At 36.9% G+C, this 14,339-nt stretch overlaps 1 protein-coding gene across 4 annotated transcripts in view; it reads left to right on the forward strand.

The window, feature by feature from the left end:
- BDP1 (B double prime 1, subunit of RNA polymerase III transcription initiation factor IIIB) overlaps positions 1–14,339 on the forward strand; it is a 116,241-nt gene that overhangs the window by 50,216 nt on the left and 51,686 nt on the right. For all 4 annotated transcript variants that reach the window (XR_001824944.2, XM_017527595.2, XM_037738160.1 and 1 more), the window contains exons 17-22: positions 3,927–5,460; positions 5,792–5,979; positions 6,695–6,917; positions 8,614–8,792; positions 9,743–9,953; positions 11,017–11,147. Coding sequence is in view for 3 of the 4 variants with exons in the window: in XM_017527595.2 (XP_017383084.1) it covers positions 3,927–5,460; positions 5,792–5,979; positions 6,695–6,917; positions 8,614–8,792; positions 9,743–9,953; positions 11,017–11,147 (2,466 nt within the window). In the remaining variant the exon portion in view is untranslated. The remainder of the gene's footprint in view (positions 1–3,926; positions 5,461–5,791; positions 5,980–6,694; positions 6,918–8,613; positions 8,793–9,742; positions 9,954–11,016; positions 11,148–14,339) is intronic.

Raw genomic sequence — 14,339 nt, forward strand, 5'->3', positions numbered from 1 at the left:
TACAAATTTTAATTACAGATAGCTAGCAAATTATTCTTTTTATTTATATCTTTTCAGTTTAAGCTAGAGTCTATTAATAGATACTGTGGCTTAGTAGAAAATTAAACTTTGCTGAGTGACCTCTGGGTTTTAGAACACTGGTGGATATTGTCTGTAACTAATATTCAGTCTGATCTCAACAGCTTTCCTATCTATGGGCAGTGTCATTTCTGCTTTATCATGTCATCTTTCTGGCCTTTGAATCTCCAAAATCCTCAAAAACAATTCTAAGATGCTGTGTTTTATCAAATTATATACCTATGTCTAACAGAATGTTTTCCTCCTCCCCTACTCCAAATATGTTGGCCTGTTTGAGATGCTATATAAGAGAAAGAGATAGTAGGATAACAGTCTCTCAGAGAATGCATTAAAAATTATTTAGGCTGGGCATGGTGACTCACACCTATAATCCCAGTACTTTGGGAAGCTGACATGGGAGGATCACTTGAGGCCAGGAGCTCAAGACCAGCCTGGACAACATTGCAAGACTGCATCTCTATAAAAATAATGTACTTTATTAGATAAACTAGTGAATATTTCTTTAAAATTTAATCTTGTAGGTTAATTTTGCATCTTATCTATTCCATATAAACATTTTGAGGTTTTTGTCATGATTGGTGATGTTTCTTTCAAATACACACACACACACACATACACACACACACACACACACATTTTTATATATATACCCATACATATATATATATATATTTGAAACAGACACACACAAACACACGTGGACATTTTTTTTAAGACAGGGTCTTGGCCAGGTACGACGGCTCACACCTATAATCCCAGCACTTTGGGAGGCCAAGGTGGGTGGATCACGAGGTCAAGAGATCAAGACCATCCTGGTCATCCTGGTTCAACATGGTGAAACCCCGTCTCTACTAAAAATACCAAAATTAGCTGGGTGTGGTGGTGCACGTCTGTAGTCCCAGCTACTTGGGAGGCTGAGGCAGGATAATTGCTTGAACCCAGGAGGTGGAGGTTGCGGTGAGCCGAGATCCCGCCATTGCACTCCAGCCTGGGTAATAAGAGCGAAACTCCATCTCAAAAAAAAACAAAAAAACATCAAAAAAAAAAGACAGGGTCTTGCTCCGTCACCCAGGCTGGAGTGCAGTGGTTCGATCATGGCTCACTGTAACCGTAACCCCCTGGTCTCAGTCGCTCCTCTTGCCTCAGCATCCCAAGTAGCTGGGACTACAGGTGCAGGCCCCCCCACCTGGCTAATTTTTAAATATTTTGTAGAGACAGAGTTTGCCATGTTGCCCAGGCTCGTCTTGAACTCCTGGGCGGAAGGGATCCTTTTTCCTTAGCCTCCAAAAGTGATAGGATTACAGATGTGAGCCACCACATCTGGCCATGAATATTTTATAGATTCTTAAACTCTTTGTTTTAGAAAAACATATATACAGGCCTTGAAGCAGATTTATAGTTTTCTGCCCACTCCATATCTTATTTTCTCCATTCTTGAGAGCTTGTTTGGAGGTTCTAGCAGGGTAGCGCAGCTACAGGTATACCCTTGACTGAAGACCTGTCCTCCTTTATTTGGGATGGTCGTCCTCTTCGACCGAGCACGCAGCTTCGGGAGGGACGCACATGGAGCGGTGAGGGAGGAAGGGGACATCCGCCTAGCCAGCCAGATCAGCCAAATCAACCCTGGCGATCATGGGGTGACAGATGTCGCAGCCAGATCACCCTCACATCCAATTTTCTCCATTCTTAATCCTCTTGCTTTGCTTTTATTCTCAGATTTGTGATCTGAGGAGTTTGTGGATCCATGTATATTTTAAATTGAGAAATAATCTAGTTTAATTTTGTATCTGATATCCAGTCTCATATACTGCCCTTCAGTTAATTATACACCCCTTTTGTTACTGAGAAACAATCTAATGCTATGCTGTAATGGCAGTTTAAAAAATCTAAGCACATAGAATATAATTATAACATTGTATATCTGTATCTTATAATCTGAACCAATATCAAAATAATGAAATTATTAATAAAGCCTTTGCTTCAAGCATTTACATGTTTAAAGAATATGCCTGTTTTCAAAATGTGACTTTATTATAAAGAGTTTATCTTTCTTCCCATGATACCCAAACCAAAGATTGCTAGCACAGTAATCTCACTATAGATGTTTCTGGATGGAGATGAAAAGTATCATAAATCAAATAATGGAATGCAGTCCATTCAGGACTGATCAAATTAAATTTCCTCTATGGATTGCTATTAATTTTACATTCAATGTTGTCAATTACTAAAGTTGATGGATATAAACACTTAAGTTATGTAAACAAGTATAGTTTGACAAGCAATCTTATTCCTAAGGACCTGCCTTATACTATCAAAAATTGCATTATTGAAAACAGTTATTTCAGTGAGGAAGGATGGTTTAGGACCTAGAGAAGTTGAAACAAGCAATAGCATACTTTTTTTTTTTTTTTTTTTTTAGACAGAGTCTTGCTCTGTTGCCCAGGCTGGATTGCAGTGGCATGATCTTGGCTCACTGCAATCTCTGCCCCCTGGGTTCCAGCTATTTTCCTGCCTTAGCCTTCTGAGTAGCTGAGATTACAGACTTACCCCACCACCCCTGGCTTATTTTTGTATTTTCAGTAGAGACAGAGTTTTTACCTTGTTGGCTGGTCTTAAACTCCTTACCTCAAATGATCCCCCTGCCTCAGCCTCCCAAAATGCTGGGATTACAGGCTGAGTTACCACGTCTGGCCTAGCATACTTTTAAATAAATCTTTTGCTTATTTGTTTTGAGATGGGATCTTGCTCTGTCGCCCAGTCTGGAGTGCTGTGGCATGATCGTGGCTTACTGCAGCCTCATCCTTCCTCGGCTCAGGTGATCCTCCCCCCTCAGCCTCCTGAATAGCTGGGACTACAGGTGTATGCCACCACACCTGGCTGATTTTGGGTCTTTTTTTTTTTTCGGTAGAGATGGGCTGCCTCAGCCTCCCAAAGTGCTAGGATTACAGGCATGAGGCATTGTGCCCAGCCCAATACATCTTTTTTTAAGCTGTTGAATGTATAGTTATATACCTGTTCAGTCTGACATGGCTGAATAAATCTAGTGTTTCATTTGATCTAGCTTTTGCCCAATATTAACTTTTCTGGTGAGTCATTTAAAAGCTCTTTCACTCATTTATATGTTTATTGATTTTCCTATCTATTATAATAAACAGGACACAAAGCAAAAAGTGCAGCTGCCTTTCTGGAGAGCAAGGTGCTTGTTTTCGATAGTGATTGTGTGTCCAAAGTATTCAGCAAAATATTGTGTAATCTGTCCTTTTATTTTTGACTTGTATTATCAAATACTTGTATTATCAGATAACAAGCTCTTAGATAAATATCTGTACAGGAAATCTCATTTAAAATTGGTTTTAAAAGGTGAGGAGAACAGACCTCATTATAGTCATAAGATTTAGTCAAGTCATACTTGTATCTAGGTATTTGAGGTGGTGGGGTCTATTATGGCAAAGCGTTTGTCTGGGTAAAAGTTAGAAGGGATGAAGAGGTAGAAATAGCAGACATACATTGATCTAGCTCTAATGCAAAGAACTGGAGAGTCTTTCCCAGCCAGTATTTACAAACAGTGGTGTGAATGACAATTGGAAAGAGACTATTAGGATTAAATAGCTTATATACTAATTGACCTTACTAGATATATATATGTTTAACATTTTTGCTATGATTTTGAAAGGGTGGGATGTTTTTCTTTTAATTTTTAAATTTTACCCTGAGATTCCTAGGGCTTCCTTACTTTTTTCGAATTTGAGAGTTTCTGTAATGATTTCTCAAACATCATCTCTTTCAGCAGGCAGTCTGGTTTAAAACTTGATTGTGTGCCCCCCCCCCTTTTTTTTTTTTTTTTATAGCATTCAAGAGAATAATAAAGCAAATAAACGTGACCAAGTCTCAATTCTAAGGACTCGATTTCAGAAACCAAAGCCAAACATAGGAAGAAGAACTGGAAGAAGAGAAATTTCCTCAAAGGAAGAGGTACTAGAGAAGATTGCTGTCTCTGGGGAAATGACAGCAGCATTGAGAGAAACTATAACACCAGATACCTCACCAAGGGAGATGGTACCAGCAGATATTAGTACTACTAAAGAAATGCAGTCAGATTTAAAAGAATCGGGAAGAAGAGCCATTTCTCCCAGGGAGAAGATTGTAGATGTGATTGATGTCACCATGGAAATGGAGACAGGTTTGAAAGCAGCTGGAAGGGAGATTTCCTCAAAGGACAAGACACCAGAGGTGATTGATACCACTAAGGAAATAGACAAATATTTGGAAGAAACTGGAGGAAGAGAAATGTCTCCAGAGGAAAATGGCCCAGAGGAACTCAAGCCTGTAGGTGAAATGGAGACAGATTTGAAAGCAACTGGAAGAGAGAGTTTCTCAAGGGAGAAGACACCAGAGGTGGTTGATGCCACTAAGGAAATAGACAAAGATTTGGAAGAAACTGAAAGAGAAATATCCTCACAGGAAAAAGGCCTAAAGGAGGTCAATCCTGTAGGTGAAATGAAGACAGATTTGAAAGCAACTGGAAGGGAGATTTCCTCAAGGGAGAAGACACCAGAGGTGACTGATGCCACTAAGGAAATAGACAAAGATTTGGAAGAAACTGGAAGAAGAGAAATATCCCCACAGGAAAAAGGCCTAGAGGAGGTCAAGCGTGTAGGTGAAATGGAGACAGATTTGAAAGCAACTGGAAGGGAGATTTCCCCAAGGGAGAAGACACCAGAGATGATTGGTGCCACTAAGGAAATAGACAAAGATTTGGAAGAAACTGGAAGAAGAGAAATATCCCCACAGGAAAATGGCACAGAGGAAGTCAAGCATGTAGGTGAAATGGAGACAGATTTGAAAGCAACTGGAAGAGAGAGTTTCTCAAGGGAGAAGACAACAGAGGTGGTTGATACCACTAAGGAAACAGACATAGATTTGGAAGAAACTAAAAGAGAAGTATCTCCACAGGAAAAAGGCCCAGAGGAAGTCAAGCCTATAGGTAAAATGGAGACAGATTTGAAAGAAGTTAGAGAAGAAATTTCCCAAAGGGAAAAGGGGCTAGTGGAGATCAGTGGTGTAAGGGAAAGGGAGATTGATTTGAAAGAAACTGGAAAGAAAGGCATTTCCATGATGGAGAAAGTGTCAAGAGAGATGGCTGCCATTGAAGAAATGGAGGCAGATTTGAAAGAAACTGGAAGAGAAAATTTTAGAGAAAGTGGATCTGAAGAGATCTGTGTTAATGAGGAAACGGTGGCAGAATTGAAAAAAACTGGGAAAACAGACATTTCTCCAAGGGAAAATGAACTAGAGGAGACCAGTACCTCAAGACAAACTGAGACACATTTAATGCAGAGTGGTAGCAGTGACTGCAGCGCTATGCCTTCACTAGATATTAAAGTATGTATTTTTCTGTCCTTTAAAATTTTTTTGACTGCTTTTTTCAGAGAAAAGTTACCAAAATAGTTCCAATATTTTGTCCTTAAGTCCAACAACACTTAAAAATCTCTAAAAGTCTAGCCTTTTGTAGCCCTAAGTTCCTATGTTTCAGTGCCTTGAAGAGTTTCCTAAATTTCAGATTTTAACATTTGGAAGTTAAATTTTATTTAAAAATTAAAAACTTCTAAATGTTTAAAGGAAAGTGTTTAGAATATATTAGACTGTTGTTTTAAATATATGAGATGTTTAAAGAATATTTTATTTGTGCTGATTTATTTGACTGTTTTTCTAGAACATCAGCAGCGAAGTACTGTCGATAATGCATGCACCTGTAGAAGAAAAAGGAAATCCTGAAAAAGAAGTATCAAGTCACTTAAGTCATTTCAAGGTTTCTTCACAGACTCATGAATCTGATAAAACAGAAGTCCAGGGGCTTCAATCTCCAGATGTTCCAGAGCAGTTTTCAGATATTAATTTAAGGTACAAGTGTGTTTTTGAAGACACAGATATTAAGTTATATTTGCAGATTATGTTTAAGTGAGATTTCAAGGTATAACATATGCAGGATAGTGTTAGAGATTTAAGATACTTTTGGGAAGACTGAGAGAGGATTGAGGTCACTCTGACAGTTGTGAAAGTTACCGACATACAAAGTTGTATGTAACAGTCTTAAATCAATACAGGTTTGACAGACTCATATTTTCTTTGTGCAGAGATGATATAATTCCTAGGCTCATACCTGGATTGTACCACTCATGTTTTTCAGGATCTACCTGATAGTTTGATTTGTTTTCCCGTTAAGAAATAGAATTAGGCCAAGTATGGCAGCTCACACCTGTAATCCTAGCAATTTGGGAGGCTAAGGTGGGTGGATCCTTTGAGCCCAGGAGTTTGAGATTATCCTGGGCAACAGGCTGTAGAAAACCATCGCTACAAAAATACAAAAACTAGCTGGGTGTGGTGGCATCCCAGCTGCTTGGGAGGCTGAGATGGGAGGATCACCTGAGCCCGTGGAGGTCAAGGCTGCAGTGAACTATGATTGTGTCATTGCACTCTAGCGTGGGTTACAGAACAAGACCCTGTCACCAACAAAAAAGAATTAAATGTTTACTGCCAATCTCTAAGGTTGCCCTGAGACTCCATTGCCACTGCCCCTTCAGTTCATTCTAAAGCTTGATAATCTTTGTTCCAAAAGCAAATCTCTTCCTCAAGAACAGAAGCCACTTGAGATTAAACCAGCACCTTTTGTGAGAAGTCGATTCAAAAGACCAAAACCAAACTTAGCAAGGGCAGCTTTGAAGAGAGAGACTACAGAATCAGAAAAATATGTATCTGGGAAGAAATCAGAAACCAAGAAAATGGAGACTATTGTGATGCAAGAGAATAATGAACAACTTGATACTGTCCCTTCTCAATATGTGAGTGATATTTAAGATGGAAGTTCTGTGTGGGTATTTTTTTTTTTAAGTTGAGGGCTACTAAAAGCACCTGGCATTACAATTTTACAAATATTTCTGTGTAATTTTTGCTGCATGTTATATTATTCCCATGCTTAATGTACCTCATTATTACATGTAATTTGTGTAAGAATCTCAGATATCTGATAATGGGCAAGCCTGTTGTGGGAAAGTGTTTAGGAGGTCTGGGCTCTGGTTCCAGTTCTGGCTTTGTGACCATTGATGAAACAATTTTCTTCATAGGAAAAATGAAAATAATAGTTTTTTATTGGGAGATGGAGGCAACAAACCACATTGTCATGTATATACCTATGCAACAATCCTGCATGATCTGCACATGTACCCCAGAACCTAAAGTACAATAATAAAAATATGTGTGTGTGTGTGTGTGTGTGTGTGTGTGTGTGTGTATATATGTATATGTGTGTATGTGTATATATATATATATATACATATATATAGTTTTTTTTTGAGACAAAGTCTCACTGTCGCCCAAGCTGGAGTGTAGTGGTGTGATCTCGGCACACTGCAACCTCCACCTCCTGGATTCAAGCGATTCACCTGCCTCAGCTTCTCGAGTGGCTGGGACTACAGGCATGTGCCACCATGCCCCACTAATATTTTCTTTTTGTATTTTTAGTAGAGACAGGGTTTCACCATGTTGGCCAGGCTGGTCTTGAACTCCTGACCTCATGATCTGCCCGCCTTAGCCTCCCATGGTGCTGGGATTGCAGGCATGAGCCACTGTGCCTGGTGACAGTAATAGTTTTTTATTTCACTCTGTTGTGAAGGTGAAATGTAAGTTTGATTTGAGTTAAAGGTAATATTTTATTTACTTTATTAATTTTCTCCATAACAGATTAAGATTGTGTAAAATACCACCAAAAACATTTAAATGAATAATTAAAAACTGAATGTTTTCCACATATAAAGTCCTTTTTAGAATTAAAATTCTTGACATTTTAAAATAGCTCAGTACTTTACTGTGTATCAACATTTATACTTTTTCTCCTAAGCTTATAGTCATAAAAGATAAGTTACATTTGTATTATATTTTCTGATTATAGAAATTTCAATTTGGAAAATTATATATTCTAAAAAATGAGTCTTTTATATCACATCCCTTTCCCCCAAGTTCATCATACAGCAATTTGGAATATATCCACTTAGACTTTTTGGTATATTTATAAAATAATAAAATGGGCAGATATTTTTATTGTTTTCCAAAATGACACTAATTCTTGCCTTCTGATTTTTCCAGTTAAAATATTGTGAGCTTTTTAGATCAGCACAAAGAAACTTATCTTCTTTTAAATGATTAGGTGTATTGCATTATAAATAAATTAAAATTTATTTATTCAGTCCCTTAATGACAGAACTGTCTTATTTCTGATTTTTTTTTTTGTCTTTTCCAGTGGGGGAGGTGGCATTTAAATTATTACAATAAATATTTTTGTATGTATGTTTCTACTTGCTAAATATTTATAAGATACATTTCCAGAAGTGGAATTGCTGGGAATTTAGAATTTTGGTATAGACTACCCCATTGTTTTCTACAAAGATGATATCAGTTTATACTTGTATAAATAGAATAAGAAAGTTCCTATTTCTTTGTACTTTTAGCAACCCTGAATGTAATCTTTTTTCTGCCTTTTAGGATGAAGCTTCCCTAATGATATCAAGAGAAAAAGACACATCGGGTCACAGGAATGAGGAAGCTGTGATACTGCCATGTGTACAGACTGAAAATAACCTTTCACCTTCAAACTCTCGTGAACCTAAAGAGGACTCTCAGTCAGCACAAGCCCAGGAAAATGACTTAGTTGTTTCTGTGGGGTAAAGAGTTACTTTCTTTGAAAATATGAAATAAGAGAGATACTTCTTTTAAATGTTTCTCATTTTTATTGAGATATGTTAATGCATTTAGAAAGTGAACATAAAGAATATTGGTTTAATTTTATTGATTTAGCAGACTGCCTAAAGTTTAATATCAGATTTAATTCAGTGCCTTCTAATGGTTGCCTGCTGTGTGCATTGTCAGCTGCTTAAGAGTCTATACGAAGCAATGCATTTAAAAAGTACAGGTTGAGCATGCCTAATCAAAAATTCTGAAATGCTCCACAATTTAAAACTTTTTGAGAGCTGATGTGGTGCTCAAAAGAAATGCTCATTGGAGCATTTTCGATTTCCAAAGTAGGGATGCTCAGCTGATAAGTATAAGTATAATGCATATGTTTCCAAATCTAAAAAAATCTGAAATCTGAAACATTTCTGGTCCTAAGCATTTTGGATGAGGGCTACTCAGCCTGTATGTATATAAGCTATATATATCCATTACCTTTTAAAAATTGGTAAAATACATATAACATAAAATTTACCATTTTAACTATTTTTTATTTTAACCATTTCTTAATGTACGGTGGCGTTGTATATTCACATAGATGTCCAGTTGCCACCACCATTCATTTTTAGACTTTGTTTTTTATCTTTGTAAAATGAAACTGTCTACCCATTAAATATTAACTCATTCGCCTCTTCTTCCAGCTCCTGGCAACCGCTATTTAGCTACTCTAGGTTTATCATATAAGTTTATTACCTTTTGAGAATTGAAACCGCTGCTTTCTTTTGTAAAGTAAGATGTTTATAATCAGAAAGCAATTTCCCTTTAATGGTACAAAGTATTTTTTAGAGCCTTTATTAGAGGAGATCCAAATTTTACATTTCTACATTAGTTTTCAACTTTTTACAGTCAAGTGTCCTGTCTTTCTCCCTGTCCCCTTGTTTAGGACTAATCATATAAACACTTGCCAACAAGAAATGAAGGAAAGTGTCATTCCAAGTGCTCGACCAGTAAGGGGCCGACTTCAGAGACCGAGACCAAATGTAAGAAAGGCAGGACAAAAGCAAATAGTAGAAAAAAGTGATGCCAAAGTCATAATTAAGGAAGAAAGAACAGTATTACAAAGGGATGAAAGTGAAAAGAAAGTCTTAATTGTGGTGAGTTATGTAATTAAATTGAGCCTTTTAATGCATTTAGAATATCAAGTTACAGCTCAGATATGGCTTAGAAATACAGGCATCTGACACTTATTCTACTCAGTGAATACAGTATCTGGTTTTGTTTCAGATTTGCTCTTCTGGATTTTTTTGTTTAAGTGAAAATAGATATATTTCTTTTCTAACTAATGAAGCTATTCATTGTGAAGTGTTCCATTAAGACAAAATAATATAATAAATAATGCAAATCCAACTCTGAGATAACCACTGAAAATCTTTTGATATATCTTATGGGATCTATTTCCATGCACACATATATGCACACTTATGCAAATTTAAACAATAAAATCATTATATATTATAACTTTCTGTTATTCACTTAATACTATGTTAAGTGGCTTTCTGGATCAAGAAGTATGGAGTTGCATTGTTTTTGCTGGATAACATTATGCTGTTTTGAATGACAGTTTAGTCTCTTATTGATGGGTCTTTTGGTAGTAGGAAAAAGGCCTAAGTAGTATAATGCCTAAAAGTACTCACTTTAGGTAGTTCTTTTCTGTTCATTTCTCTACTAATGCAAAGTCTAGATTTAAAATAATCTTTATTTGAACCAAAAAGCTCTTTCTTAAAAAAAAAAAAAAACCAAACCATTAAACTTTTATTTTTAATTTCATAGCAGGTGACTATTACAGTTTTCAAAGTATTATGTAAACATATTATTGCAATAATCTTTGAAACTTTTCTCTGAACTAGGCATCCTTGTTTTGGCAACAGAATATGAACATTATATATCCAGTTTGAATCTAATTTTAAAGAGTTAACCACACATGGTGGTATGTGCCTGTAATCTCAGTTACTCAGGAGGCTGAGGAAGGAGGATCACTTGAGCCTAGGAGTTTGAGACCTGCCTGGGCAGCATAATGAGACTATTTCAAATAAATAAATATATAAACATTTAAAAAAGAAAAGGAATTCTTCAAAACTAAGTATCTTTCTTAATGATGGAAATATTTTAAGAGGTATATTCTGCTATAAAAATATGAATATGATTTTGTCTTTTCAGTCAAATTCTCAAATTGAAACAGAAATTGAAATTCCATCCTCCAGAGTTTCAGAATACAGAATGTATGAAAATCAAAGTCAGGTGGTTCTTGTAGAAAACCTTCCTGTTAACAAAACAAAGAAAACAGTCAGGTGAGTTTGCTTTAAATGAAACACAAGATTTTTCAAAGATTAAGGCTATATTTTTGCATAGTTGATTTTATACATTAGTAACTTCACATCCTGAAAATGTTAAAAGGATAAAGTAATAGATACTTTTGATATTAGAGTCTTTTAAATCTGCTTCTTGAATACTGTATGAATTGCGTGGCTGATATTCTCTTATGTGTATTCTCTTAAGTATATGATCTTCTTTTTTTCCTTCTTTTTTGTCTTTTAAGTTGATACAAAAGCATGGTATATGATACTCTTAAGTATATGATATTCTCTTAAGTATATGTAATTTCTCTGAAAAGTTTGACCAGCACCCTCATTTTTGGTACCAAAACTAAACTTTTAATATTAGGCAAAGATTCTTAAGTTCTTTTTATCTTTTTTAGAAATTTAGGCCAGGTGCGGTCATGCCGGTAATCCCAGCACTTTGGGAAGCCAAGACAAGAGAATCGCTTGAGTCCAGGAGTTAAAGACCAGCCTGGGCAACATAGTGAGACTTCGTCTCTATAAAAATAAAAAATTAAAAAAAGAAAAGTTTGTAATCTACTGACTAAAATTCCTCAATAGGGAGTTATATGAAGTACTTACTGTATGCTATATTTAGAGGTAACTAAATCAAAGCCAAATGGTAAGAATGGTATCTTTTAAATGAGATGAGCTAGTAGGGTGAGGAAGTTTTGACATTACTACTTTTATTTATTATTTGCTATCTGCCTTATTATTATTGATATTAAACCAAGATGTGTTCTGTTCTTTAGTAAAAACCTTTTTTTTCTGTATATAGTTCATGGTCCATCTAATTTACTGTCTTTGTAACTAGAACATGTTTTAGTGAAGTATTTATTAATTTTCATCCTGATGCTTTAGCACTTATGAATATACTTTAAATATATCAGCTTTTTTTTAATCAGGTAGAGTAACTGGCTTTCTGAGAAATGCAGAGGAAATGCGATTGTATCCTTTTTCACCCTCTCTAATTAGGTGAAGATAGAATTTGGGCATGTTAGGTCATCTTTCAAAATGTGGTGCTATTGATTTGTATTTTTTTTTTATTATGTTTACTTTTTTTTTGTTTTTAATAGAGACAGGGTTTCACTATGTTGGCCAGGCTGGTCTTGAACTCCTGACCTCATGATCCATCCGCCTCGGCCTCCCAAAGTGCTGAGATTACAGGCTGGAACCACTGTGCCTGGCCTTATTATGTTTACCTTTTGAGACAAGGTGTCTCACTGTGTTGCCCAGACTGTAGTGCAGTAATGCAGTCAAGGCTCACTGCAGCCTCAACTTCCTGCGCTCAAGTGATCCATCCCCCTCAACCTCTCGAGTAGCTGGGACCACAGGCTCACACCACCACACCTGGCTAATATTTTCGTATTTTTTTGTAGAGATGGGGTTTCACCCTATTGCCCAGGCTGGTTCTGAACTCCTGAGCTCAAATGATCCACCCCTCTCGGCCTCCCAAAATCTTGGGATTACACGGTGACCCACTGTGCCCAACCTCTGTTAATTTTAGATGATTGAAACAGTCGGCTTTCATGTAGACAAGCTTCTGATATGAAGCTTTTATTTTAGTATGGATTACTTTTTTTTTTTTTTTTTTTTTGAGACAGAGTCTCTGTTGCCCAGACTGGAGTTCGGTGTCTCCATTGTGGCTCACTGTAACCTCTGCCTCCCCAATTCAAACAATTCTCGTGCCTCAGCCTATGGAATAGCTAGGACTACAGGCATGCACTACTACACCTGGCTATTTTTTGTATGTTTAGTAAAGACAGGGTTTCACCATGTTGGCCAGGCTGGTCTCGAGCTTCTGACCTCAAGTCATCCACCTCCTCGGCCTCCCAAAGTGCTGAGATTACAGGTGTGAGCCACCATGCCTGGCCTTTTTTTAGGTGGGGAGGGGACAGAGTCTCACCCTGTCACCCAGGCTGGAGGTGCAGTGCCATGATCTCGGCTCCCTGCAACCTCTGCCTCCCAGCTTCAACAATTCTCCCTGCTGAGTAGATGGGATTACAGGCATCTGCCACCACACCCTGCTAATTTTTGTGTTTTTAGTAGAGATAGAGTTTTGCCGTGTTGGCCAGGCTGGTCTCAATCTCCCGACCTCAGGTGATCCACCCACCTCGGCCTCCCAAAGTGCTGGGATTACAGGCGTGACCCACCTCGCCCAGCCTGGATTACTTTTATTTTCAATATCACAGCCTCTACCGCACCCCCTCACCGAGCTTTTTATCTTAAAAAGCCTTAAAATTTTTTTGGATATATAATAGTTATACATACATATTTTTGGACTACATGTACTATTTTGATGAGCTATACACAATATATAATTATGAAATCAGAGTAATGGGGATATCCATTACCTCATACATTTATCTTTGTATTGGCAACATAATTTTGTAGCTATTTTGAAATATATAATAAGTGATTGGTAACTATAATTTTCCTACTATATTATTGAATACCAGAACTTATTTCTTCTATCTAACTATATTTTTGTACCCGCTACCCAGCTTCTCATTACTCCCTTCCCTCTTGCCTTTCTAGCCTCTGGTGAGCACCATTCTAATCCCTACCTCCGTGAGATCCACTTTTTAAGCTGTTACGTATGAGTGAGAACATACAATATTTGTCTTTCTGTGCCTGGTTTATTTCACCTAACATAATGACCTCTAGTTTCATCTATGTTGCTATATACCACACTTTCTCACTTTCTTTACTCATTTGTTGCTGGACATTTAGGTTGGTATTATGTGTTGGCTATTGTGAATAGCACTGCAGTAAACATGAGAATTCAGATATCTCTTTGATAAACTGATGTCCTTTCTTTTGGACATAAACCTGGCAGTAGGATGGCTGAATCAAATGGTAGTTCTATTTTTAGTTTTTTGAGGAATTTCCATACTTTTTTCCATAATGGCATTTCTGCTTTATATTCCTATGAACAGCGTATGAGTTTTCCCCTTTCTCCACAGCCTGACCAGTATTTGTAATTTTTTTGGTCTTTTTAATAGTAGCCATTTTAACTGCAGTGAGACAATATCTCAGTGCAGTTCCGATTTGCATTTCCTTGATGATTAATGATGTTGAACAGTTTGTCAAATACCTTTTGGCCATTTGTATGTCATTTGAGAAGCATCTATTCAGATCTTTTGCATCTCCTTTTTTTTTTTT

The sequence above is a fragment of the Cebus imitator genome, unplaced genomic scaffold (assembly GCF_001604975.1).
Source record: "Cebus imitator isolate Cc_AM_T3 unplaced genomic scaffold, Cebus_imitator-1.0 Scaffold50, whole genome shotgun sequence".
NCBI lineage: Eukaryota > Metazoa > Chordata > Mammalia > Primates > Cebidae > Cebus > Cebus imitator.